The sequence below is a fragment of the Prionailurus viverrinus genome, chromosome E2 (genome assembly GCF_022837055.1).
Source record: "Prionailurus viverrinus isolate Anna chromosome E2, UM_Priviv_1.0, whole genome shotgun sequence".
NCBI classification, from domain to species: domain Eukaryota; kingdom Metazoa; phylum Chordata; class Mammalia; order Carnivora; family Felidae; genus Prionailurus; species Prionailurus viverrinus.
The window spans coordinates 47232915-47260638 of NC_062575.1; the positions used below are offsets into that span (position 1 = coordinate 47232915).

Genomic DNA, 27724 nt, shown 5'->3' on the forward strand with positions numbered 1-27724 from the left:
GGCAGAGTCCCTGGGTAGAAGCCTTAACTCTGTCACTCTCAAGCTCTGTGACTTTGGGCAAGTGATTTCACCTCCTTGTGCCTGCGTTTGCTAATCTGTAAAATGAGATGATATCAGCACCTACCTCATGGACTTCTTAGAGAGTTAAGCAACTTAATATCTGTAAATCTCTCAGACTAGTGTCTGGTGCTCAATAAATTGTTGGCTAATGATTACTGTCTTCATCTCTGCACCTTAATTTTTTACATTATATAAGTCATATCTATCTATATCTATCTATATCTTTTATATACTTTTTAAAGTTTATTTATTTTGAGAGAGAGTGAGCCGAGGAGGGGCAGAGAGAAAGGGGGACAGAGGATCCAAAGCAGGCTCTGTGCTGACAGCAGAGAGCCTGATGTGGGGCTCGAACTCATGAACTGGGAGATCTTGACCTGAGCCGAAGTTGGACGCTTATCCAACTGAGTCACCCAGGCACCCTTATATACTTTTTCTAGCACTAGTCTCATTTCTGCACCTTGCTTTTATCACCAACCCAGTAAAATTAGGAGATCATTCCTGAGACATACGAGTAGGTCTCACATCCTTTTTCTATGTCTGCAGTGCCTCCTCTAGGACACACATCCCATAAATTACCTTAACGTCTCACTAGTGGACATGTGGGTGTTTGCCAATCTTTTGCTGACATAAATGATGCTGATCTAACAGAGGAACCTCCCCCTGGTAGGGCTGCATTCCTGAGTGGGGTGTGGGGAGGGGTGCCCCCTGCACCGAAGCCTCTGTGACTCTGTTCATGAGGGGAGAAGGGCTCAGGTACATAGCTTGTGAGTTTCTTCCCTCAGATGAATTCACTCCTCTGTGGCCTGTGGGGCTGGGGCAGTGGGGATAGACTTCCATCAGCTGTCCTTTACATAGAACATCTGTTCTGTGCTGTGTTGGACAGAGTTGGGAACAACAGTGATGGAGAGAACCCTAGGTCTTGCCCTCACGGAACCTGTGATTCCTTGGGAAGCAGTCATGGCCTAGTGTGGTCAGGGGAGGGATGGGGACTGGTCATATATTACAGACAAGACGCCAGAGAAGGGAAGTGGTCAGCCAGTGACAAAGTATGGAGTAGTGTTCCAGAGGGTGCTACTGCGGGGAACACAGCCTGGAGGAGAGAGAACAGGCTGATTAAGGATATTCAAGTCCCTCTGTAAGACTGGCGGTAGAGGGCACAGGTCTATAGGGAGAACAGAGATGAGCTGGATGGGAAGAAGAAAAGGGATGAGATTATGCAGCGCTCTGGAAACCAACTGGATTATTTCCCTGAGGTCCTGGGGAGACGCGGAAGGCTTAGAGAACTATTTCTCAAGGTGTGGTCCTCAGACCATCAGTATCAGCGTCACCTGAAAACTTGCCAGAATTGGTTTCTCGAGCCTCATCTGAGACCTACTGAATCAAACTCTGAGGGGGTGAAGCCCAACAACCTGTTGTGTGTGTGTGTGTTTGTTTTTCCCAACATGTTTTTTGTTTTTATTTTTTTTAACCTTTATTTTTGAGACAGAGAGAGACAGAGCATGAATGGGGGAGGGTGAGAGAGAGGGAGATACAGAATCTGAAACAGGCTCCAGGCTCCGAGCTGTCAGCACAGAGCCCTACGCGGGACTCGAACTCACGGACCGCGAGATCATGACCTGAGCCGAACGCTTAACCGACTGAGCCATCCAGGCGCCCCCCAACAACATGTTTTAACAAGCTCTTCCAGCGAGTCTAATGCACACTAAAGTTTGCAAATCATAGATTTAGGGTAAAGTCAGCCTTGCAGTTCATCAAAAAGTCATGGTCTGAGTCCTTAACTGTTAGGCATCAGAATACAAGTGAAAATTGTTAATCTACTGAATTTATCTGCCAGACACTCTCCAGACTGCCCACAACTCCATGAGATGGTTGCTTGCGTCCGTGTTTTGTAGAGGAGGAGGGTGCTAAATCGCAGTCGGATTCATTCCCACAAGGAAATCAAACGTGTTTTTAAGAGAATTTTTTATACAAAAGCCCGATTGCGCAGAGGACGAGTAAGGGCTACCAGAACAACCAGCGGGAGCTCCCTGAGGACCTATCACAGACTCTTGTCTCTAGCATCCTCAGCCCCCCAGGCCCCGTGCACCAGGGTATTGAGCCCAGCTCTCACCGCGCCACCAAATCGTAGGCGCCGGTTGGGACAAGCGTTACCGTGGAGACAGGCGCGTGGGGCCGGCAGGTCTCCCGAAAGGCGGAAGTAGGTTGTGGAAGTGTGGGCGGCCATTTTGAAACCGGGCAAGAGGGGCGGGACTGGAGCGGCCAAGTGACGGTTGACCGGTTTTAACTAAGTGACTGGTACCGCGGGGCGGGGAGAAGAGGGAGGTGCCTGGGGCCAACCCAGGGAGGGATGCGGGGGGCGGGGGGCGGAGAGAAGGGGAGGGAGGGGGGAGGCGAGAAGGGGAGAGGCAAAGCGAGGGGAGGGGAGTCCTGGGACCGAGCATCGGAGGGGAGGGGAGGGGCGGAGAAAGGGCGGGGCGACGAGCAGGGAAAGGCTAAGCCCAGAAGCGGAGAGATGAGTAGGGGCGAAGCTGCAAGAGGCGGGGCGTAGAGCCGGTCGCTGTCCAGGGCATGGAAAAGTGTCGTGAAAAGAGAGAGTGGGGTGAAAAGGTGTCGCGTCTCGGGGGGAAGGTGAGGATAGAGAAAGTGCTGACCGACAAGGTAGCGCCGGGGTGGAAGGAGAAAAAGGTGCAGGGCGAGGAGAAGGCGCGGGGCGAAGGGAAGGCCAGTGGCGAGAAGAGATCCCAAGGCAAAGAGAGGGTCTCTAAGGGGGGTGGGCGTGGCTTTAGGAGGGGGCGGGGCGAGGGGCAGGATCGAGAAGAACAGCTCTCCAAGGACCAGGGGAAAGGGCGGGTCGATAAGGAACGGGTCGAAGAGCTAGGATGGGTCGAGGAACAGGGGCGCAACAAGGCGGGGAAGCAGAGGGAGGAGCAAACTCCAGGAGAGAAAAAGGGGCGGGGACAGGGAAAGGGGCGGGGCGTGGGGAAGGTCTGGGCCGAGGATCCGGAGAAGGGAGAGGCTAGATACAGGACTCGGTACCAGGGTAGGGCCCGGGCCAGGAGAAAGGGGAGATGCGAAGAGATGTGGGGGGGCGGGGCAAAAAGTGGGGGCGAAACCAGGTGCAAGTGCAAGTGCAGGTGCACGACCAGAGGGAGCAGCAGGACTGGAGAAAGTAGGTGGGGCACAGACAAAGTCAGAAACAGTAACCGAGACCCGGTGAAGAGTAGGGGCCAGATGCAGAGCGGAGGCGGAGCAAAGAACAACCACAGGGCGAGGTTAAGGGGTGAAGCGAGGAGGCGAGGCGAAACCAGGAGCAGGGGCGTGTCCAGGAGCAACAGTAGAGGAGGGACCTGGACTAATAGTAGAGGTGGGATCCAGAATAGGAGCAGATACAGCACCTTGGTCAGGGGCGAAGTCTGGAATAGAAGCGGAGCAGGAAGCAAGTGCAGGGGCGGGGCCAGAAGCAAGAGCAGGGGAGGGGCCAGGAGCAAGAGCAGGGGTGGGACCAGGAGAAAGAGCAGGGGTGGGACCAGGAGAAAGAGCAGGGGTGGGGCCAGAAGTCTGAGCAGAGGTGGGGCCAGGAGCAAGCGCCAGGGGAAGCTCAGGAGCGTGGTAGCATCTCAGAAGACGGCTTTCCGGCGCAGTCTTGCTGGCGGGTGTTGACCCCCCCATTCTCCAGGTTCGAGCCACGTTGCGCGCTGCCCCGCGATGTACCCTGCTGGCCCCGCGTGGCCGAAACTCCGAGTCCTGCGGGCCATGTGGGCACTACTGGCGGTGCTATTGGCACCGGGGAGGCTGTGGGCGAAGGAGGATATCCAGGAGTGTATCTGGCACGTTGTTCTGATCAAGTTCGAGGCGGTAGGCGAGGAAGGCAGGAGCGACCGCTTTTTTGATCTAGAGCCCCTGGAGACGCTGGACAGTGTGTTCAGCCTGCTGGTGGATGCACCCACCGACCAGAACGAGGTGAGGGGACTGGGGTCAGGTGAATGGGAGAGGTCATGGATCCGCACCCCACTGGGCTCTGGACATTTGCCCAACCTCTTCTTGCAGAAATACCTGGGCTTCCCATACTACCTAAAGATCAACTACTCCTGCGGTGGAGAGGTGAGTGCAGCAGAGGTGAACTCATTCTGTGTGGGCTCAGTTTCCCCAATCTGTAACATTTTAATAGTGGTGGCACACCAGACCCTGGGGACCCTAAGGATTCAAGAAGATTCCCAGTATCCCACCAGACACATAGTAGGTGCTCAAGTAAGCTTGGTGGGTTTTTTTTGCCATTAAAAAAATCGAGATGTAACTCACATAAATTCAACAGTTAAAGTGTGCAATTTAGTAGTTTTTAGCATATTAACAAAGTTGTGCAACCATTACCATTATCTAATTCCAGAACACATTCATCACCCTAAAAAGAAACCCTGTACCCCTTTCCTCCAGCTTCTGGAGACCACTAATCTCCTTCCTGTTCCTATGAATTTACTTATTCTGGACATTAAATGTCAACGGAGTTGTACAATAGGCAGCCTTTTGTATCTGGCTTCTTTCACTCGCATGTTTTCAAGTCTCATCCATGCTGTAGCATATATCAGTATTTCCTTTCTATGGCCGAGTAATATTTCATTGTAAGGATGTGCTACATTTTGTTTATCCATTAATCAATAGATATCTGAGTTATCTATCTTTTTGGCAATTATGAATAATGCTGTTATAAAGATGTGTGGTACAAGTTTTTGTGTGGACATATGTTTTCAGTTCTCTTGCTGGGTCAAATGTTAACTGTTTCACTTCTGAGGAACTGCCTGATTGTTTTCCAAAGCCCCTGCACCATTTTACATTCCCATCAGCAACGTATGAGGGTTCCAGTCTCTCTAAATCTTCACCAACACTTGTTCATCTTTTGGTTATAGCCAAAAGATGTGGGTGTGAGGGGGTATCTCATTGCGGTTTTGATTTGCATTTCCCTCATAACTAGTGATGTTGAACATCTTTTCCTATGCTCACTGGCCACTTCTCTATCTTCTTTGGAGAAATATCTATTCAAATTCGGTGCCAACCTGGGTTATTTGTCTTTTTATTGTCGCATCGTAAACTTTCTCTATGTATTATGGATACTAGTTCCTTATCAGATGTATGATTTGTAAACATTTTGTCACATTGTGTGGGTTGCCTTTTTACTTTCTTGATGGTGTCCTTTAAAGGACAAAGGTTTTATGTTTATTGAGATAGAATTCACATACCATAAGATGGCACCAAAGTTTTTAACCTTGATGAAGTCCCATTTATCAGTATTTTCTTTTGTTGTTTGTGCTTTTGGTGCTGTCTAAGGCTATGCCTAGGTCATGAAGATTTACTCGCGTGTTCTAAGAGTTTTAGCTCTTACATTTAAGTCTCTGACCCATTTTGTGTTACTTTTTGTGTATGGTGTGAGGTAGGGGTTCCAACTTTTGCATGAATGTCCAGTTATCCCACTACCATATGTATAAATGAATTGTCTTGGCACCCTTGTCAGAAGTCACTTGACCATAACTGTAAAGGTTTACTTCTGGGTGTAATTCTGTTCCATTGCTCTGTATGCCTGTCCATATACCAGTATCACATAGTCTTGATTACTGTAGGTTTGTAGTAAGTTTTCAGATCAGGCGGTTTGAGTCCTCCAACTTTGTTGTTCTTTTCCAAGATTGTTTTGGCCCAAGTAAGCTTTTTGTGGACAGTGGAGGGTTGTGGCCTAGAAGCGAAGTTTTGGTGGCAGCAGGCCAGGGTTTGAATCTGCCATTGACTTAATATTTCCTTGGAGGAAGTGTAGCATGATAGTTAATACTGTGGGCTCCAGAGCTGGGCTGCCCGTGTTCAAATCCCAGCTCTGTGACCTAATAACTGTGTGATCTCTGGCAAATTACTTACTTCTCTGTACCAAAGTTTCCTCGTCCTTAACAAGGATGCAATAATGATCATACCCACTCGACAAAATGATTAAATATGTGACAGCCACTGAGCGCAGTGCTATGTTCATAGAAAGGGCTCCGTGAATGCTAGCAACAAGTTTGTAGAGTGTGACCCTGGGCAGTTTTACTCCACGAATCTTCTCTCCTTATCTGTAAAAGTGTGATAATAATACTTTTATCTGGCCATTCAACACCTTCAATGAGTCAGATTCTTTTTTTTTTTTTTTTAAACAACATGGGGGATATAATGATTAACAACATGGCTAGATTTTCCTTATGGATTCAGGCTACCAGGGAAGCGATCGGCAAATAAATACATAAGATAATTTCTGGAGAGTCATCAGGGTGAAGAAGAAAATAAAATGTCCTATGTTAGAAAGGAGGGTGTTACGGGGTGGTTGGAGAAGGTCTCTGAAGAGGCTTGAACAGAGACCTGAGTGATGAAAAGGATGACCATGCGGAGACTTGGGGGAAATATCCCAGGTCAGGGGAATGGCTAGTGCGATGGCCCCGAAGAAGGACAGAGGTTGCTGTGTGTGAGGAGTCATGAGTGAGGGGACAGTGGGAGAAGGTGGGGCAAGGAGGTGATGAGGGCCTCGTGAATCACAGGGAGGGCTCGGCTTCCACTCTGAGTGAGATGGAGCCCGTGAGGAGGTTCTGAGCAAAGGAGGGCCCGATGGGACTCCAGCGTTCCCAGGCTCCCTCCTGCTATGTGGGGGTGGGTGGGCAGGGCAGGGGCAGGGAGACAGTGAGGAGGCTGACTCAGGGTCTAGGCAGGAGTTGAGGGTGGACAGGACCAGGGTCACTGCCGACAGGAGATCCCTGCCTCACCAGCACCTGCTACCCTGTGGTTGAAAAACTCGGAGATAGGGCCGGGACAGGTACCGTTGGCAGGGTTGACAGGGCCCTGGCCGAGGCATTCCTCGGGATAAAGGGCTGTGCAAAGGCGGCTGGACCCATTAAGTCTCTCTCCCTGGTCTCATAGGCCACCCCCCGCCCACAGCGTCTTGAATGCACCTTTTTCTTGGGGCTGCCTCCAAGCCTTTGTTCATGCTGGTCCACACACCTGGCACACCCTTCTCCTTCTGTCCTTTCTTCTGCACCCTAAGCCCTGACTGCCTTTCTCCACCCAGCGAGGGTCCTGGCATTTCCAAGAGCTGGCCCTGACTGTCTCCTTCCCCTCCTACCCCCCCCCCCCATTCCTTTCTGTGTAACTGCCCCATCCCCCCTCACCCACAGGCCCCGGCCGCCAAACCTGGCTATCCTCTGACTGGTGGGGATGGCAGAGTCAGATTTCTGCAGGGGGGCTAAAGCCTCAAGGGTGGGACTGGGACCCCTGGAGTGAGGGAGGCTCATTCCCACTTTCTCATTTGTGCACATCCCATGCCGCCACTCTCTGAGTGTTTCCTACATCCATGTCCTGTCTGAGGATGATGGCCCTGGCCTCACCTCCTCCAGGAACACCTACTGACTCCCTTCACGGCCCCTGGCCCCTCTGCCTGTCTCCTAGCCTGGTCTGTCACCTCCCCAGCACACGGCCTACACCTTGTTCTCCGACCTTCCCATGGTGGAGACTGTTCTCCCACCCAGTCCGAGAAGATGGGCTGCTAAAGGTGGGCTCAAGGCAGGGGTACCCAGAACGTCTCTTAAAGACACATTTGCGGGGCCACCTTGCCCTCAGTCCTCCGAGGCCCAGGTCCGCAAAGGCCACCTGACAGGGCTGAAGCCCTTGGTGCTGGTGACCTTCCAGTCCCCAGTCAACTTCCATCGCTGGAAGATAGAGCAGCTACAGATCCAGATGGAGGGAGCCCCCTTCCGCAGCAAAGGTGAGCCTGGAGGGCACCCGGAGGGGCCGTGGCCTGGCAAGGGTGTGGGGAGCTTGCTGGGGGCGTCAGAGGGAGGCTGATGTCATCAGAGGGGCCCGTGGCCTGGCGGGAGCATGGAGGTTTTAGGGGGCCGCGGTGGAGTCTGTGACCTGGAGCAGGGACACGAGGAGTTACAGGGAGATCCCAGTGGTCTGCGGCCTTGGTGGGGGGCCACTGGGAGGCCCGGCAGCCTCAGTGCCCACTTCCTACCAGCAGAGCGGTGCAACGCAGAGGAAGTGTGTGCCATGAGCTGGTACACGCCCATGCCCATCAAGAACGGCAGTGTGGTCATGTACGTGGATGTCAGCAGCAATGGCCTGGGGCCCTTCATTCAAAATAAAAGGTGCCCTTTCCTGAGTCCAGGGCAGCGGGTAGACTCTGGGAGGGTCCTCCTAATCTCCAGATCCCCGAAGAAGCCAGGAGGAGACCAAAGGGAGGGAGCAGGGTAGGGAGGTGGTTGTGAGCTATGGCAGGAGCCCCTGAAACTGGAACCCTCACCTGTGCCCTGCCCCACCCCTGCTGCCAGGTTTCATGTGAACATCAACGGCTTCTTGCAGAAACAGCAAGATAACACGCTCCAATTCACTGTGGGAAACGAGGTGAGGGGCCCAGGTGGTAGAGAAACGTGGTAGAAAACGTGGGTTAAAGACAGTAGTCTGGGGCCCCAATTACTTCCCACACAAGCGGGAGACCCCACTTACAGAGTGCTCACTCTATGCCCGGCCCCAGGTGGAGTGCTCCACTAAATACGCAATCACCTTCGGTCTTCGCAATGACTCCGGGAGGGAAGGTACTCTCACAAACCCATTTTGAAGAGGAGAAAACTGAGTACCCAAAGGGATGGAACCATTTGCCCACGTCTGTCAGCACATGGAAGGAGACTTGAAACTGTGTCTGCCTGTCTCCTGCACCCATAGTCTTTTTATTTTTTTTTTTTTTAACGTTTATTTTTGAGAGTGACAGAGTGTGAATGGGGGGGGGGGGGGGAGCAGAGAGAGAGGGAGACACAGAATCTGAAGCAGGCTCCAGGCTCTGAGCTGTCAGCAGCGAGTTGGATGCGCGGCTTGAACTCACACGCTGGGAGATCATGACCTGAGCAGAAGTCTGACTCTTAACCAACTGAACTACCCAGGCGCCCCTCCTGCATCCAGAGTCTTGATCATGGTGCATCCATCCATTCATTCATTCAGCAGTTCATTCGGTGAACACACAGACCCAGATAGAGCTGAAATTCTAGGGGGAGAGACAGACACCATATAGCAAACACGCAATCAAGTAAATTCCAGAGTAGATGAGAAGGTGGTAAGTGCTCTGGAGAGCGTTCAGAGGCAAGGGGATTAGGTCTGTGCAGGAAAGGATCGCACGGTTAATGGAATGGTCAAGAAAGGCACAACTGAGAAGGTGGACATTTGAGTAAAGTCTCGGAGGAAGAGAGGAAGGAAGCACGTAGATAGTTGGGGGAGAGCATTTCATATACGGGGAGCAGCCAGTGCAAAGGCTCGGAGGTGAGCATGTGCCCGGTGAGCCTGAGAAGCAGTGAGGAGGCCCACGTGGCTGGGAGAGAGCGAGCCAGGGGGAGAGCGGTGGTGGATGGCGTCAGGGAGGTGACAGGGACAACTCGTGTGGGGCCTCATGGGTCAGGTGAGGACTTTGGCTTTTACCCTAAATGAGATGGAGCCATGGAGGGTAGGCGGAGTGTTGAGCAGCCCTCCCGCCCCCCGCCCCCCTCCCCCGGCAGATCTTCAATCTGATACCCCGGTACTTCATCAATGTCCCGTCGAGGCCCCTGTGGCACACCGTGGACCAGACACCCGTGCTCATCCTGGGTGGCATTCCCGATGAGAAGTCCGTCCTGCTGACTGACACCAGCTTCACGGACTTCTTTCTCGTGGAGGTGAGTGGTGCAGGGAAGGCGCTGGGCTGGGGCTTCTTGAAGGTGCTGGGCCTCAGCCCTTCCAGAGTGGGCCCCGGAGCTGTGGAAAGAGTCCCTGAAGCCATAGCAGCTCCCACGAGAGGCAGAGAGCGTGAAGGGAAGACACAAGCCTCTGCCGCCAGACCCTCTGGCTCTCCAGATCCTGGCTCGGCTCCCCGCTGGCTGTGTGACGCTGGGCCAAGTGATCTCACGTACCCAAGCATCATGCCCTCTACGTCCATCCATGTTGTCACAAGTGGCAAGGTCTCATCTTTTTATGGCTGCGTGATATTTCACGCACATATGCCTGTGTGTGTGTGTGTGTGTGTGTGTGTGTACCACGTCTTCCTTATCTGTTCATCTAGGAACGGACCCAGACTTCTTCCATATCTTGGCTATAGTAAATAATGCTACAATAAAACATAGGGTGCGTATATTTTTTCAAGTTAGTGGTTTCATTTTCTCTGGGTAAACAGTAGGCAAATTGCTGGATCATAGGCTAGTTCTATTTTTCATTTTTGGGGGGCCCTCCGTCCTGTCTTCCACAGTGGCCGCACCCTTGTGGTTTGGGTTGGCATTTTCCCGATGGCGAGCGATGGCGAGCACCTTCTCCTGTGTCTGGCCATTGTGTGTCGTCTAAAAACGTCTTTTGAGAGTCGGTTTGTTGTTGGTGTGTTGTTGGTTTGTTTGAAGCAAGTGTTTGAACCAACACACTGCATTTGGTTAAGGCTCTTGTCCTCTTCTCACCTGTACGCCTGCATCCCGCTCCACCCGCTTCCCCTCATCGACCGCCTTCTTTTCAAGCAGTGAAAGCCCCAGGGCTTTCATCCTATGGGATCTGGCCGCTGGCTTCTTCATGGAGTGGATGCACTTGCTCCTCTGGCCCCTGTGTGGCTCAGGCTGCCGTAAACAACAACACCGCGGACCATGGGGCTTAAACAAGAACTTATATTCTCACCGTTTCCGAGGCTTGGAAGTCCAAGATCAAGGTGCCAGGAGAGGCCTCTCCCCGGCTGGCAGCAAGTGCTTATATGGCCTTCTCTCTGTGCGCACGAGAGCAACCAGAGAGATCTCTGGTGTCTCTCCCTCTTCTCAAGGGGAGACCAGTCCCAGAGGATTAGGAGCCCACCCTCGTGACCTCAGGGAACCTTAACTATCTCCTTCATGGCGGGGTTAGACATTGGGAGTGGGGACGCAATTCGGTCCCTAACGCCCCGTATAGTTTCTGCCCGGAAACTGGTGTGGGGCTCTAGAAGCGTGATGGATTTTAGTTCAGCCTTTTATTTTTTTATTTTTTAATTTTCTTTTTTTGAACGTTTATTTATTTTTGGGACAGAGAGAGACAGCGCATGAACGGGGGAGGGGCAGAGGGAGAGGGAGACACAGAATCGGAAACAGGCTCCGGGCTCCGAGCCATCAGCCCAGAGCCCGACGCGGGGCTCGAACTCACGGACCGCGAGATCGTGACCTGGCTGAAGTCGGACGCTTAACCGACTGCGCCACCCAGGCGCCCTAGTTCAGCCTTTTAGGCAACAACGCTCCACTGGTGGTGCTTTCCCACCGTTAGTGAGCATCGCCAGTGCTAGCGATTGGTCAGTGAGCTCAGATAGCGTCAGCCCGACAGCCAGCCGTGTTCAAGGTAAAATAGGGTTGTTTCACATGTGCCCCGAGCCAAGCATGCGATCTTTGGGATCCACATAGGTGCAACCCCGACCGTGACCTGGGGGACTGAGGTTGTTTTGCACCGTTGAGTATGTTGTGCACTGCCAAACTCTGGGGAGAACACAGAGCCCCAGTTGGCTCTGACCTGGGTCACCTGCTTGTCAGGTCACGACCCTTGTCAGGGAAGCGCAGCCACAAGGTACTACTTGACGGTGAGCAGGGAGGGAGCCCTGGGGGCAGGTGTCTGTCCATCCCAGGCAGTTTGCAGAGCAGCTGTGTCCCCTGAAGGCAGGCCATGGGGGTGGGGGGAGCCGAGGCAGGCCTGCTCACCGCTGACTCTGACTCCGCTCCCCCACAGTTGAACATTGACAGTTGCTGGGTAGGCTCCTTCTACTGCCCTCAGGCCAGTTTCACTGCCACCATCTATGACGCCATCGCCACCGAGAGCACTCTCTTCATTCGGCAGAACCAGCTCGTCTACTACTTTACGGGCACCTATGTCACCCTCCACGAGAGCAACCAAGGCAGTGGTGAGGGGGTCCCTGGCATCTCAGGAAAGGGGTCCTGCCTGTGGGAGTCCCGGGGGGGGCGCCTCAGGGAACCCATCCACTGGATGCCCCCAGGACTGGAATTGCCGTGGGTGGGGAGGGGGGCGTTGGAAGGACTTTCCAAGGTCCTTAATGGTCACCACCCACCCTATATGGCTTTTTCCTACCCTCTATATGCTGGTGTGAGGCTTTCCTCTGGACCTGTGAGCGAGCAGAGGGTAGAGGGAGGTGTGAGAGGGACAGAAGGGAGCAGAGAGAGAGAGAGAGAGAGAGAGACATGTGCGTGCACACACACTCACACACACACACACACACACACACACACACAGAGTGTCAGAAAGGCAGAGAAAGACATGCCAAGAGAGATGCATAGCAAAAGAGAAGTTGGGGAGGTGCCTGGGTGGCTCAATTAAATGTCTCACTTCAGCTCAGGTCATTATCTCACGGTTCATGAGTTCGAGCCCCTCGTTGGGCTCTCTGCTGTCAGCACAGGGTCCACTTGAGGTCCTCTGTCTCCCTCTCTCTCTGCCCTTACCCCGCTTGTGCTCTTTGTCTCTCTCTCAAAATAAATAAATACACTTAAAAGGTTAAAAGAAATTTGGGGGATGGGAGAGAGGCCGGGAGGGTCAGAAAGGCAGAGAGAAGGTAGGACAGGCAATTGCAGAGGAAAAGCCTGAAGGAGACTGATCACGAGGAAAAAGAGAGACTTTTGATTCAGCCTTATCTTTTATTTATTTATTTTTAACGTTGATTTATTTTTGAGAGAGAGAAGAGAGACAGAGTGCGAGCGGGGGAGGGGCAGAGAGAGGGGGGGACACAGAATCCGAGCACAGCCTTATCTTTTAAATGATACCCAAACCCTTCTAGTTCTTCTCAGCTTTCCCCCCCAAGTGAGGGATGTCACTTTATAGGGTTACAGAAACTCGTATTATAACCTGCATTTCATTAGTTAAGGCCCGTTCCCAACAGCTTCGTTTTTCTCCCTCTCTCACTTAGGACATTGACAGTAGGACGAACCAAATTAAAATGGACTTAAGTCAAAGAAAGGGGTGCTGGGGCTGCTGGGTGGCTCAGTCCATTATATGTCTGACTTGATCTCAGCTCAGGTCTTGATCTCACAGTTGTGAGTTCAAGCCCTGTGTTGTGCTCCCTGGTGGGCATGAAGCCTACTGAAAGAAGAAAGAAAGAAAGAAAGAAAGAAAGAAAGAAAGAAAGAAAGAAAGAAAAGGAAGGAAGGAAAGAAGGAAGGAAGGAAGGAAGGAAGGAAGGAAGGAAGAAGAGGGTGTTTTTGGCTTTGATAGGTGCACTTGATTTCAGGTACAATTGGATCTAGGTGCTCACTGTAGCTTAAACAGGAGCCTCCTTGTGATAGCCTTGGTGATTGCCCCCCTCCACCTAACAACTGTGGCCTTCTATCCTTTCAGGGGCTCCAGGAAAGAGCATCTCTTTGTTAGTTGTTGCGAGCCAGGACTGTCTCTGATTTGTCCGGCATGGTCACATGCTCAGTTGAACCCACTGCTCTGGCCAGGGGAATACGAGGGCGGGGTTAGACTAATCTATACATCGTGGACAGAGTATGAGCAAGAGGGATTTACTCAAAGGTACTGGGCCCTATGCCAGGGGCCCCTCAGACACCGCACGGAATAGCCATTAAGGCCGTGGAAATATGGATGAGGGTCAGGTCCCAGGTCTATAGACATGGGTCTGAGGTTCCGTGCTGGCCCCACACAGGGAGCTGGGTTCGTGTGTTGGCCAACGAGTGCATCAAGAAGCTGTGCCCTGTACATGCCCATAGCAATGGCTCAGAGTACGTCATGGCCCTCACCACTGGCAAGCGGGAAGGCTACGTCCACTTTGGGACCATCACAGGTAAGGGCTGGGGCCTCTGGCGGCCCGAGAGACCAGTCCATACCCTGGCATCTGTGAGAATTCCAACCTCTAGCGCTCATCCCTCACCAGGCGCCTTCAGGAGGGGTCCCAGGCTGGAGGTCGTCCCTGTGAGTGGGAATGGGTTCATGCATTTATAGGGGTGGGACTTGGGTGTGTTACGTATCTTTCATGACGTGTGTGGCTTCAAAGGACAGAAGCCCAAGCCAAAAATCGTCTAGGCATAAAGAATTTGTAGACTTAAGTGAAAAGACTAGAGTCCAACTTCCGGCGTGGCTAGATCCAGGGGCCCCCAGGGTATGTCATCAGGATTCTATCTCTTGGCAAGGTAGCATAGCACAGCGATTACAGCACAAGTCTGGGGAGAGATCGCTTGAACACACCCGACCCAAGTCACCTGTGGCTTTGGACAGGTGACTTAACCTCTCTTTTTGGTCTCGTTTTCCTCATCTGCAAAATGGGCCTAAGGAGTATATTGGCACCTGCCTCGTTGGGTTGATGTAAAGATTAAATAAGTTGGCGTGTGTAAAGGTCTGAGAACAGTGTTAGGGACATGGTGGCTGCTCTAAAAGGGTTTATTATTATGAACCCTGAGATTTGGCCTCATTCTCAGGTAGCTACCCCTCTCCTGGGGGCTAAAGATGGTCCCAGGAGCTTGGGGCTCACACGTCCCCGCAGGTGGAGTCACCCCAGAAGAATGAAAGCAGCCTCTTCCATTAGCTCTAGCAGGAATCCAGGGTGCACTCTGATTGGCCCGTTCTGGGTGCGTGCCCGGACCTGAGCCAGTTACTGTGGCCAGAGACAGACCTACTCTGGTAGGTCAGGTGTGAGTGAGGGACAGGTCAGGGTGAGACCCGCCCCCCTGAAATCCCAAGGACTAAAGGGGGCGGAGGCACCGGCACCAGGCCACCCTGGACGGTTGGAGACCTGGCGTGGTGGGATGCCGGATGGGCTGGGAAGGGCCTGAGCACCGCCCTGCCCTGCTCCGCAGATGGCCGCGTGTCCTTCGAGTTGCTGCCCCGGCAGCGGTCTGTGTGCGAAGGGTTACAAGGTACCTAGCTCCCAGAGACCTCTGCGGCGGGCGGGTGTGGGGATCGAGGGTGTGGCAGAGCAGGGAAGGGGGGGAGAGGTCCGTGTGAAGAACGGTGTCTTGGGAGGGGTGGAGAGTCACAGGGAGGGGGTGAGGGTTAGGGAGACCAGGGAGAGGGGCGGGTCCAGGGCTGCTCTGAGCCGGCCCCCTCCTACCCAGTTATGAACTGCTCCATAATTTGGGCCGTGTTCATTGCTGGAGACTACAATCTACTGCTGCTGGTGCAGATGGAAGACCCCACCACCAAGAAGTATTTCCAGGTGGTCAGCTACGACCTGGGTAATTGGGATGCTGTTGGGGGGCTGAGTGGGAAGGGGCAGAAGCCCAGATTGTGAACCTCCTGCCGGTCTGTGGGATCCGTGCTAAGGCAGACAGCGGGGCCTGGGTAAGGGGTAGTGGTGGAGAACAGACCTGGGGGGATGGAGAAACAGAGGAAACCAATGTGACTGGAACAGAGGGAGACTAGGGAGGGCGGGAGATTGGAGACGGGAGCAGAAGTCAAATCTGAAAGGGCCCAGTGGCTTCACAATAAGGAGATGTAATTTTATTTTACCTGAACAGAGAATAGGGCTGCCAGGTACAGTTGTGCAGGCTGCACACTGTACTTTCCAGCCAAGAAGTCAGAGGAGGCAAGTCCTGTGCCCTGACATAGGCATTTAAAGAAGCCCTAAGGGCTAGCAGGCCCAGATGAGAAGCCACTGGAGGGCTTTTGGGAGGGGGTGGGAGGCTGGTGACTTGCCCAGTTTCAGGTTTTGAAAGCTCAGAGCCTCAGGAGGTTTTGCCGTGTTCTCCCCCGGTTGTAGTCGGTAATCACCTGGCCATCCTCTACACCATCCCGGAATTCATCCCTGACGGTAGGAGGGGGGAAGGCAGGGGGGGCCTGAAAAGTGGATGAGGGCCGGGAGGGACCCGGATGGCCCTCCCCTCACTGCTGTGTCCACTCTGCCTCTCCCCGGCCAGCTAGGGGCCTGGAGTTTCTGATGCTCCTAGGGACAGAGTCTCATACCACCTTCCTGATGGTACCCAAGGGCATGTTCTACAACCAGTATAGCAACCTGCTGTATATCTGGGGCAACTTCCTCCTGCAGAGGTACGAGGCCGGACGTATTCTGCCTTCTCAGCCCCGTTAGGGCGGGGGTCCTTTCTGAAGCCATCAAGATGTCAGAGCATGCCTAAATTCAGAAGTTACCGGGATTGGGATGGGGGAAACACGGGCTGCGGGGGTGGTTAGGGCTAGGATGGGGAAGCTGATATTTTAAAGACCTGAGAGGCCTTTCTTAAATGAAACCTGATGTTAAGGACCCACGCTGTGTGAAAGGCACTGTCTGGGGGGAAGGTTCGGACACGTTGCACCCCTCAGGAACTTAGGGGCTGTTGGCAAACCGCTGGATGGGCCAAATGCTCCTGTCTCCAGATGGGCGGGTCACCAGAGGCTTGGGAGCAGGACCTGGAATCCCAGACTTCCTTGCGTGTTCTCCTGAGGCTGGCAGAGAGCTGAGTAGACAGTTCTCGGGTCATGTTAGGCCTGGAGTTGGGGGAAGCAGATATCCTCCAGGGGCCTCGCCTGGGTGTCCCTCGCTCCCGTCTCTGCCCCCACAGCTATAACTATGAAAACTTCATCTACCTGGCGGACTTCCCCAAGGAGCAGTCCATTAAGTACCTGGTCAACTCGTTCCATGGGGACATGGCTATTGTCACAGAGACTGAGGAGGTGGGGTACCCTGCTCCTCTCCCCAAACCCCAGCGGTCTCCCTTCTCCCTCTGTCAGGGGAAAAGGGTTCAGGGGAGGAAGTGTCCTCAGGGATCCCACAGAAGGGCAGCTGAGGACCCTGGAACTCAAAGAGAAGTGGTGTTTTCTTCCAAAGTCTTTCAGCAGAGTTAAAGACTCGGAGTCCTGATCTGATTTCCACAGAGGGCCCTCTTTCATTCCATCATGTGGTTCATCTCATAAATATTGAGTGCTCACTGTATGCCTGACCCAGCGCCAAGGATACAGTGGTGACTGGGTCAGCCGTGGACTTGCCCTCAAGGGTCACAGGCCAACTGGGAAGACAGAGTGTTTCCCAGAAAGTAACGATTCAGGGGAGGCAGGGCTGCAGTGGGGAAGATAGTATCTCAGGACAGATGTTCAGAAAGGGGGTGGGGCCCAGCTTCCAATTCAATCTGTGTGTGTGTGTGTGTGTGTGTGTGTGTGTGTGTACCTAGGAGGGCTTCAAAGAGGAGGCTGCGTGGAGGAGGGACATCCTTAATGTTGGACGGACTCCTCCAGGCTGAGTCTCAGAAGGGGATGAGGTCTAGAGTCAAATGTGTTGGGGGTGTGGGTATCAGTGCGGAGATGGGAAACTGAGGCCAAGGGGATGGTGGGTCCCTGGAGGGTGCAGAATGAGGAGAAAATAGGGCTTGCCCCTAGGAACCCTGGCCTGCAGGGGTGTATACATTAGGAACGCTTCAGTTTCAAGTCAGAGCCACTCCAGCCAACGAAACGCTGGAGACAGTTATGGCGAGCGGGGGCTGGAAGCAGGGGTGGCTGGGTTGTGGGAAGTCGAGATGGCATTATAGAGAGAAGGTATGCGAGCTTACCTGGCCTCACCCCCAGAGAATGGGGCCACCACGCTGGGCGGAGAGGTGGGGCCAGAGGTCCCCGCGGCCCTCACACATACCCACCTGGCTGTCGCACCCCAGATCTGGTACCTCCTGGAAGGCAGCTACCGGATGTACAAGCTGTTCCCATCCAGGGGCTGGGAGGTGCACATCAACCTACAGGTGATGCACCAGTCCTCCGTCTACACCCCCAATGAGACCATGGTCACCCTCTTCTACGAAGACACCAAGCTGTACCAGGTGCCAGGTGGGGGGTCACGTGGGAACATGGGGAGCCTCAGGGCGGCTGGCTGACACCAGCTTACCCGGCCCTGCCTTCCTGCTGCAGCTAGTGTATCTGATGAAAAACCAGCAGGGCCAGCTTGTCAAGAGGCATGTGCCCGTGGAGCAGCTCTTGATGTACCAGCAGCTCAGTAATCACTACTTCTTTGAGCGGCAAGGGTGAGAAGATATTGGACCACAGAGCTGGGTGCGGCCCACACAAAGCCCCTATTCCAGGAGAGAGAGGGAGCCACCCCCAGGGCGGTGATGGGGGAGCTTAGGGTCGCTGGAGGCTCCAAGGAGGGGCCTGACTGAGACTGAGGGCGGTGGGAGCATCAGGGAGAGCTTCAAGGAGGAAGAGGTACAGGAGCTGTGAGCTAGAGGGTGAGGAAGAGTTAGCCAGGGGACACGATGGAGAAGGGGTTCCAGGCAGGAGGGGCCACATGTGCAAAGGCCCTGAGGAGGAAAGGAGGCTGGGCGTTGAAGACGGAGAGAAAGTACAGTGCAGAGTGCGGTGCTGGTGGCAGGGTGGACAAGGTGAGCCTGGTGGTCACAGGGAGGGTCCTGGGGAACCATGATGGGACTAAAAGGAGGGACTGCATGGCCAGATGCAACTGCATTCAATAATGATCTATCTGGTCACCTGAGAGGAGCCGGGGAGGCAGCTGGGAAAGGGGTCAGGGAGAAAGGAGGTGGAAGAAGGCTTGAGTTGGGAATGGGGAGGAGGTCTAGGAGAAGGTCCAGAACGCCCGCCTGAGGGACCCAGGGACGTCCCGGAGAATTTGTCCAGGGGCACCGGGGGGTTAAGGCTGAGGCTGAGCAGGAGGGTCAGGGCTGGATTAGACCCGGATGGCAGCGCAGAGATGGGAGGCGGACCTGGGGGGCTCGCGGAAAAGTCAGCCGCCCCCTCCCCCCCGTCCCCCCCCCCCCCCCCGCCACCCAGGAGCCACCTGACGCTCTCCTTCACCAACTTCTGTCCGTTCTCGGTGATGCGCCTGCGGGACCTGCCCAACCCGCAAGTCTACTCGCGCCAGGAGCGCTACCGGGCGCGTCCGCCGCGCGTCGTGGAGCCCTCCGGCTTCCACAGCGAGAACTCGCTCGCAGTCTACCAGGGGCTCGTCTATTACCTGCTTTGTCTGCACTCCGAGTACCACAAGGTGGACGCCTGGCGGGGGCCGGGTCTGGTCCGAGGCGGGGTGAGGAGGCTTAGAAAGCAAGGGCTGCGTGGCTCGAGAACGGCTGTGGAGGCTGGAACCGCCTGGGGGAGTCTGAGGCTAAGGGGGCAGGGGGAGCGGGCGAGCAGGGCCTCGGAGAGGTGGCTTTAGGAGTGTGGCTGCGGCGTTGGACGTAGGGCTCGGGGGCAGGCCAGGGGCTGTGAGCTTCGGCTTTGGGTTAGCGGCCGGCGTGCCGCCTGCCTGGGGACCGCTGCCCCCGCTCACGGTGCCGGTCGTCCCCGCAGCCGTACGCCGACCCGGTGCACGACTCCACCTGGCGCTGGTCGAACAAGAAACAGGACCAGGTGCGTGGAGAGGGCTGGGAGTCGGGGGTGGGGGCGGTGTCCGCCGTCCGGGTCTGATTTTGCCCCACATCCGGTCCTCCAGGATTACTACTTCTATCTGGCGAGCAACTCGCAGAGCCCGGGGAACGTGTACATTGACATGGCCAGCTACGAGAAGATCTACGACCTCAAGGCCGACTACGAGCTGCCCGAGCGCATCTTCCTGGACAAGGGCACCAGCTACGTCTTCTCCGTCTTCCTGAGAGTCGGGGAGCAGTCGCTGGAGTTCACACCCGAGCGCGGTCTGTGGCGGAGGCCGGAGTGGAGCTCGAGGGGCGGGGTCTGCGAGCCCAGGGGGCGGGGTCTGGGGGCGGGGCGAGGCCCTAACCCCTCCCGGTGCTTGCAGTGCTCACCTCGGAAGAGCTGAAGAGCACGGTGGATCTGGGCGTGGTGCTGGCCGACCCGGGCTGCATTGAGGCGGTGGTGAGACAGAAGTTCCTCATTAACCGCAACTCGGTGCTTTTCCGGGTGAGACTACGCGGGGAGGGCGTGCCGAGGTGGGGGCGGAGCGACCGGCGCCGGGCACCTTTCGAACCGTCCCCGGGTCCTCGGGCAGGGTTGTTGACGCCTTCATTTCTGCCCCCAACCCCAGGTTACGCTCAGTGATAAAAGGTCTTGCTTTGACCAGGGCCTTAGTGGACATCACCTCTTGGAGACCTCCATGTTGCTCAAGGTTCGGTCCAAGTCTGGAGGGGAGGGATACGGGAGGAGGGAAAAGACCGAGCCCGCGGGGCCCACCATCATCACCGGCTCTTACCCACAGGTGGCGGGCGCGGTCGGACATTGCTTCCAGAACACACACCAGGGACCCCGCATGCAAGTATTGGACTTTGGGAGTACTGGGTCCTGTGCTAGGAGGGAAGGGATTGGGTCGAGACCCAACAGGACTGATTCTGAGTCTCCCCTGGGAAGTCCCACTGATGCATTCATAATTTCTTCCTTTTCGTTCATTCAGCCACCCACACATCCACTCACTCTTTTCATCCACTCATGTTTGCAGAAAGGGCTGCCTTTGTGGTTGTATAGATTGCACCCAGGCTTGTATGTTCCTTCTAATATTTTTCTGCAGGGGGCAATAAAGCATCTGCGACACAGGACTTTTGTTCCCAAATGGCACAAAGGAGTCATGTGAGCCAGCTTGGCCCTTCTTTCACATGTGACTCTTCATTTCCCCACTCACGTGTACGTTCTTCACTCCATGGGGTCCTTAGTTCCTCGCTTGCTCACACATGCAGTGTCCCTTTTGCACAGAGACAGACACTGAGGCTCAGAGATGTGCAAACATCTGCTCAGAGTAACCCAAGGAGCTAGTAAGTGGTAAAGGAGGGACCTCACCCAGATGCTTCTTCTCACCCACTTCCTTGCCCACTCACCAGCAGACAGACTTGCTGCTCCTCCCTCCTGGCTTGGTATGGCCCAGGACAGGAAATGGGGGTTGTAGGGGTGCCTGGGTGGCCCAGCCAGTTACGCATCCAACTCTTTTTTATTTTAATTTTTTTAATGTTTATTATTTGAGAGAGACAGAGCATGAGTAGGGGAGGGTCAGAGATAGCGGGAGACGCAGAATCCGAAGCAGGCTCCAGGCTCTGAGCTGTCAGCACAGAGCCCGACGTGGGGCTCGAACCCACAGACCGCGAGATCATGACCTGAGCATCCAGCTCTTGATTGCCGCTCAGGTCAGGACTCACGGTTTGTGAGTTTGAGCCCCACCTCAGGGTCCGTGCTGACAGCTCAGAGCTTACTTGGGATTCTCTCTTTCCTTCTCTCTCTGCCCCTGCCCTGCTCATGCTCTCTCTCTCTCAAAATAAAGAAATAAACTTTAAAAATTTTAATAATGAAAAAAAGGTTGTAATAGCCCCCAACTCCTTTGCAGGGAGGGAGGAGAGCAGGGAGGAGTGGCTGACCTCAGCATCCAATAAGTGTTTCCTGATATCCTGAGTGATATGCATTATTTTCCTCTTTATCATAACCCCAGAAGGTCAAAGTTAAGGTCCTTATTTTTGACCCAACAGATTCCTTCTGGGAATCTAATCTGTAACATACTGTTACAGCAAAAGGTTGGAAACAACCTAAATGTCCACTAATAGGGAAGTGGTTAAATAAATCAGCGTTCATTCATGCAATGGAAAACTATGCAGCTGTAAAAAAAAAAAAGTTGGGGGGCGGGGGAACAAAGATCTCCATATACTGATACGGCATAGTCTCCAAAACATATTTTATTCTTTTTTTTATGTTTTATTTATTTTTGAGAGAGAGAGAGACAGCGAGCACAAGCAGGGGAGGGGCAGAGAGTGGGGGGACAGAGGATCCGAAGGGTTCTTTGCTAACAGCAGTGAGCTGGATGCGGGGCTGGAACTCACACAACCATGAGATCGTGACCTGAACTGAAGTCCGATGCTCAACCAACTGAGCCACCCAGCCACCCCAAGGTGTTTTTAGTCTTAAGAGAAAAAAGCAGGGTACAGAACAGTTTGTATAAACTGGAGGAGGTTGACTGAGAGCATATATTCACACTGGCTTTTATTTGCATGAAGAAAGTGGGAAAATAAATGAGAAAGTCCTTATAGTGGTTTGCTCCCCTGGGGATGGAGGAGAGGGAGGACAGTTGGGGAACAGGAATGGAAGTGAAACTTTTCACTGTGTGTGTGTGTGTGTCCATGTGACCATGTTACCCATCTAAAAATTAAAGTTTAAAGAAAACCTATCAGTACTTTTTTTAACAGAATATTATTTATTTTGAGAGAGAGAGAGAGGGAGAGAGAGAGAATCCCAAGCAGGCTCTGCACTATCAGCATGGAGCCCAATGAGGGGCTCGAACTCATTAATCGTGAGGTTATGAGCTGAGCCAAAACCAAGAGTCAGCCGCTTTCAACCTACTGAGCCAGCCAGGCCCTCCACAGGGTGTGTATTTGGAAGTCTTGGAGCCTCTCTCTGGCTCCCAATGCTGGGGAAAAAAATGGAGACTGAAGGAAGCTAATTGATGAACTGTGGCTCCCTGACCTGTAAATATGTTGGATGAAGGAAAGAACAAATTAATTTGCACATAATAGGTGCTCAATTGGGGCGCCTGGGTGGCTCAGTCGGTTAAGCATCCGACTTTGGCTCAGGTCATGATCTCAGGTCATGATCTCACGGCTCATGAGTTCGAGCCCCACGTTGGGCTCTGTGCTGACGGCTCAGAGCCCGGAGCCTGCTTCGGGTTCTGTGTCTCCCTCTCTGTCTGCCCCTCCCCCACTCGTGCTCTGTCTCTCTCTCAAAAATAAATAAACATAAAAAACTAGGTGCTCAATCAAATTTGGCTGGATGAATAAAGGCTGGGAGCATCTCTCAGCAGGCCCCAGAGACGGGCCTCCCTCCATGGGGGAACAGGCTGGCGTCAAGGGGGTAGACTGGGAATAGATTTCACTTGGTGCACACAGAGCTTATGCATTCCTTCCACTGGTGCTGGCTGAGTGCCCACCACATGCCAGCATTGTTTTAGGTGCTGGAATTAGAGCCGTGAACAAAACAGAATTCCCGGCGTTGTGAAGCTCGTGTTCTGGCGAGGGAAAGTGTATTTGTTTCCTGGGGCTGCCGTAACAAATTACCACAAGTTGGAGTGCTTATTCTGTCCCAGTTCTGGAGGCCAGAAGTGTGAAATGAGGGTTGGTTTCCTCTGGAGGTTCCAAGGGAGTCTCTGTTTGCATGGCCTCTCTCCTGGCTTCTGGTGGCTGTTGGCAATCCTTGGCTTCTAGATACATCACTTCCCTCTCTGCCTCTGTCTTCACAAGGCATTTTCCTTGTGTGCCTGCATCCAAATTTCCTTCTTCTTCTGCTTCTTTTTTTTTTAACTTTTTGAAAAAGTTTATTCTCTCTTTTTGAGAGAGAGAGAGAGAGAGAGAGAGAGTATGTGTGTGTGTGTGTTTGTGCGTGTGTGTGTGTGTGTGTGTGTGTGTGTGTGCGCGCGCGTGTGCATGTGTGTGGGAGGGGCAAAAGTCGAGGGAGAGAGAGAACCCCAAGCAGCTTCCCCACTGTCAGGGCAGAGTCCAACGTGGAGCTCGAGCTCACAAACCGAGAGATCATGACTTGAGCTGAGATCAAGAGTTGGAGGCTCAACTGACTGAGCCACCCAGGCGCCCCTAAATTTCCCTCTTCTTATAAGGATGCTGATCTTTGGATTAGGGCCCAGCCTAATCTGATGTAACCTCATCTTAACTTGATTACACCTGTAAAGACCCTATCCCAAATTAGGTCCCCCCGGCAAGCACCAGATCAGGAGTTCAACATATCTTTTTGGGACACACAGTTCAACCCACAGCAGAAAGCCAGACAATAAGGAAGAGAAACAAAAGATATTGTGTGTCAGAAGTGACGAATGGTTAGGGGGAAACAAGCAGGCAGGGAGCATGGGGGAGATTAGCATTTTGGACGTCTGGATGGTATAAGGGTAAGAGAGAGAGAGAGAGAGAGGTTTCTAGGACAAGATTTTAGCCTGAACATGGAGGGATGAGGTACCATTAACAAAGATGGGTTGTGGATAAACTGAATCTGAGATGCCCATTAGACCTCCCAGTGAGTGAGTGGCTGAGAGCGGTAAAATCTTGGGCCCAGGCCTAGCATGGGAAGTGCTGCTTCCTCTATGGCCACCAACCCCTCTCCAGTCACTGTCAAGCCCAGGCCACAGTCTTTGGATGCCCATGTCCCTTTGGCGCTTGGATAGAACCCTTGGACCCTACCCCCGAAATGGGCCAGAGGCTGTTCATTCTGAAGACAACGTCATAGGAATTCCCTGACCCCTGACCCCCATCTTGGGCTCCGCTTCCCTCATATATCCCAGGCTCCTCCCCGTTCTCTTTTATGAGAATTCAGGCCCAGCCTGAGCCCGGTGCAGTCCGCCTAGGGGTTGGCCGCTCCACAGGTATGGGTGTTAGTGGTTTTGCGCGTCTTTTGCTGGAGGCAGCCGGAACCAACCTGTCTCAGTTCCCATTCCATCTCTACCATCACAGGCCTAGCTTTGGGTGAGGAATAAATGGCTTGACCTCTCTGTGCCTCACTTTTGCCATCTCTGAAATGGAGATATTAATACTCCACCATGCCAGGCTTGTTTTGAGGGTTGAATTTGAGTTCGAAGTGCTGGGAACATCACCCGGTGCCTTGTACACAGTAAGAACTACATAAACTTTTGCAGTTATTAGAGTATTGTTTTAATAATAATAACGATCAAATGGCAATGGTGAGGGTGAGCCTGGCAGGCAGTGGTCCTGTGGGGGGGGGGGGAGGGTGTCCTCCCCGTCCAGCTGCCCCCCCCCCACCGGTCCCCCCTCCCCAGGGCCGTTCTGCTCCCACTTAGGGCAACTTGATGGTCCCAGTGCTTATCGGCTGCCCTCCGGGCAAGCGCCTGGCCTTCGACATCACCTACACCCTGCAGTACAATCGTCTGCAGAACAAACACTACTTTGACTGCGTGAGGGTGGACCCCGAGATGCCCTGCTTCCTCTTTCGTGATGGTGCGTGTCCAGTCCCCTCGCCTCATTTGTTCACTGTCCTCTGTCCCCAGCACTCGGCCGCCTTCCCTCACTGCTTGCTCACCTCCTCACTCCTCCTCCGCTCCTCCCCTTGGTCCTCTCCTCTCTCCTTCCTCCCCTCCATCCTGCACTTCTCCGGCCAAAAGCTAATTTCTTCGCCTCCTGGTCTCCCTCCGACCCCACAGTCTTCTACCCTTTCTTCTTGATCCAAGACTTGGTGACGGGAGATTCGGGCAGTTTTCAGGGCAGGTAAAGACATAGCCAAGCCAGCGACTGACGGGCGTTGCGGGGGGGTGGGGGGGTTGGGGTGGGGGTGGGAGTGGGTAGGGGGACAGAGTGCTGGCTGGATGGTAGAGGTGACGCAGGACTCCGGACACCGAAGCCAGTCCCCGCACCTCTTGACCTGGCAGCTATGTGCTGAAGGTGGTAGGCGGCGGGCCCACCCTGGACACCATCAGGGAATACAGCGAGGAGGAGATTTACCGCTTCAACAGCCCCTTGGACAAGTAATTCCTGTGGGCCGGGGCCCATAACCGCCCTCCTCCTGCAGACCTCTCTTGCTTCCCAGCCACAGACCTCACCCTTGCTGCGAGCACCACCTACCTCGGTGTCTGGGGCCCTGCCCCAGGAGCAGGCTCCTATGCTTGCCCCGCCCACCCCACTTCGTGAGGCCCCGCCCCCTGAGGCTCCCCCTACCCCTTCCCTCCACCGCTGACAGAGCCAGCCTCTCTCTGCACCTGCGGGGAGACGGGGCTCCCCTCTCCCCGCCCCCCTCCCCAACTAAGGTTACACGGTCCTGCACAGGACTCACAGCCTCATCTGGACCACCAAGAACACAACGACCACCAAGGACTCGGCCTTTAACATCATGTCCCATCAGAGCTTGGGCATCGAGTGAGTCCACGGCCTGGCTGCTGGTCCCTTTATCCCCCACCTGCCCAGAATCTGCCTGGGCTGTGCATCCCTTCTGCCTCTGGGAGATCTTTTGAGCCTCAAGCCCGGCTGACCGTCTTCGTGTTCCTCAAATGGGGCTGACTGTCTGCAGTGCTGGGCCCTCTTACTCTTTCTTCAGGCCTTAGTTCAGATGTCCCTTCATGGGAGGTGGGGGGCTTTTCTGACCATTCTGAAGGGGGTGTTGGCTCCCACGTCCTCCTGTATTTCCCCCTTCTCACCCTCACGTCTCTGCTTGTGCCTGCCCCATCTGAACCTGACCCCTCTCGGCTGTCACTGTCTCTGGGGTGGTCTGTCTCCCTCATAGGTCCAGGTCCTGATAAGACTAAACAGTATTTGTTGAATGAGACAATGAGCAAATTCATTCATTCAGTCATGGTGGGCATGTATTGGGATTTGAATGGCGGTCATGATGAATGAGGAAAACAATGGAGGGACAGATTAGTAGATAGGGACTCAACAACGATTTTTGATTCAGTGAAAGGAAGAAAATGGTGCCATGAGCAAATGAGGGAAGCGAATGAATGAGTGGAGCCACAACTTTCCCCTAGTCAGTATTCAACTTGCATTTATCGAATAAATGAATAAAGGAAAGAATAAATGAACGGAGATGTGACTTTGTGCCCAGTAGGCACTCAAGGTATATTTGTGGGATGAAGGAATGAGAGCAGCAAGGAATAAACGAGGCCTTGGCACATGATAGATACGCCATCCATACACTAATGGAGGAATCACAGATGGAGACGTTAAGACAGGAGGAAATGAGCGAGTCAACAGCCTGTCACGTGGTAGGCACGGAGTCAGTCTTCTTGGATGAACGAATGAAGGAGCGAATCAAGGAAGAAGGAATGAGGTCGCACCTCTCTGGTGCTCACCCAGAGTTTGTGGGCTGGAGGGAGGAATCAGAGGTTGGCCTGTGCTAAGCATGATTTGTGTCGCATGTTGCCTGAACTCGGGTCCCCAGGTGGCTGTGTCTGGAGAACTCCCCATGCTATGACACCATTCCCCATACCATCTTCGCCCCTGAGTTCTTCTTCAAGGTGCTGGTGAGCAACAGGTGAGCCAGGCATGTGTCCCAGCGAGACTTGGGGGCTTCCTATGGGGTGCCCGAGTCCTCCCCCAGGCCTGAACCCCATGCCCCCGCAGAGGCGTGGACAAGAGCACATACTGTGACTACCAGCTCATCTTCCTGCTGCACATCCACGGTCTGCCACTCAGTGCCAAGCGGGCCTTCTTCATCCTCGTGGTGAGTGGCTGCGAGGAGCTGCCCTGCTGGGGGAATGGGGCTCTGAGGCCGCCCAGCCAAGCCTGTCGTGCGGCGTCTGCAGGTGTCATCCAGTGTGTTCATCGGTCTGGTGACCCTCTACATCATCTTCTGCCTCCTGTTGCCTGTTATGGTGAAGGCCTGGAACAGCCTCCGCTGGAAGATCAACAACATCATCATGTCAGAGTCCTACTACACCTACACTTCCCCTTCTAGAAATTGCAGTGGGACATCTGAGACCAGATCCACGGTCAGCTCCAGAGTCGGCTCCAGTGACAGTTCCAAAGTGGCAGAGGCGAACCAGCGTGCACCTGAGCAAACCTGGAAGAAGAAGCCGTTGGTTACCTGAGCCGCTTGCCTGCCCCCATCTCCACCCGTGCTCTTCCCTCACTTCCTGGGCCACCTTGGAAATGCATCTATCACCCATCCCAGGCCCTTTTTTGTTTTGCGTCAACTTTCACTTCTTCAGACCTAAATCCTCGTTTCAGGATTAGCCGTGGGCCCTTGTAAGGACTCACGTTCAGTTAGTTTGTACCACACAGCCATATAGGTCATTAAAGTCAAAATCCTTCTGGGCCACCTGGTAAATAGCGGCTTCTGTGTGTGCCTGTCGACTCCGCCCCTC

At 53.9% G+C, this 27724-nt stretch overlaps 1 protein-coding gene across 8 annotated transcripts; it reads left to right on the forward strand.

The window, feature by feature from the left end:
* The first annotated feature begins 2566 nt into the window (after nt 1-2566).
* CATSPERG (cation channel sperm associated auxiliary subunit gamma) lies at nt 2567-27687 on the forward strand. Of its 8 annotated transcripts, none has more exons than XM_047835602.1 (29): nt 2567-2688; nt 3737-4020; nt 4108-4161; nt 7507-7822; nt 8078-8204; nt 8388-8460; nt 9600-9755; nt 11794-11965; nt 13715-13852; nt 14862-14921; nt 15120-15239; nt 15764-15814; nt 15921-16050; nt 16560-16671; nt 17643-17801; nt 17890-18002; nt 18766-18979; nt 19282-19341; nt 19424-19622; nt 19727-19848; nt 19973-20053; nt 20144-20200; nt 24710-24866; nt 25070-25133; nt 25295-25390; nt 25689-25778; nt 26800-26892; nt 26982-27081; nt 27164-27687. In XM_047835602.1, exons 2-29 carry the CDS (start codon nt 3766-3768, stop codon nt 27446-27448), a joined length of 3654 nt encoding a protein of 1217 aa, XP_047691558.1. In that variant the 5' UTR covers nt 2567-2688; nt 3737-3765; the 3' UTR covers nt 27449-27687. The 8 variants fall into 8 exon arrangements, 5 of the variants coding, with proteins under 5 accessions (XP_047691558.1, XP_047691555.1, XP_047691556.1 ...); XM_047835599.1 differs by having other exon boundaries at nt 2629-3100; nt 7678-7822; XM_047835600.1 differs by having other exon boundaries at nt 2629-3100; nt 7678-7822; nt 19727-19803.
* Nucleotides 27688-27724: the final 37 nt, after the last annotated feature.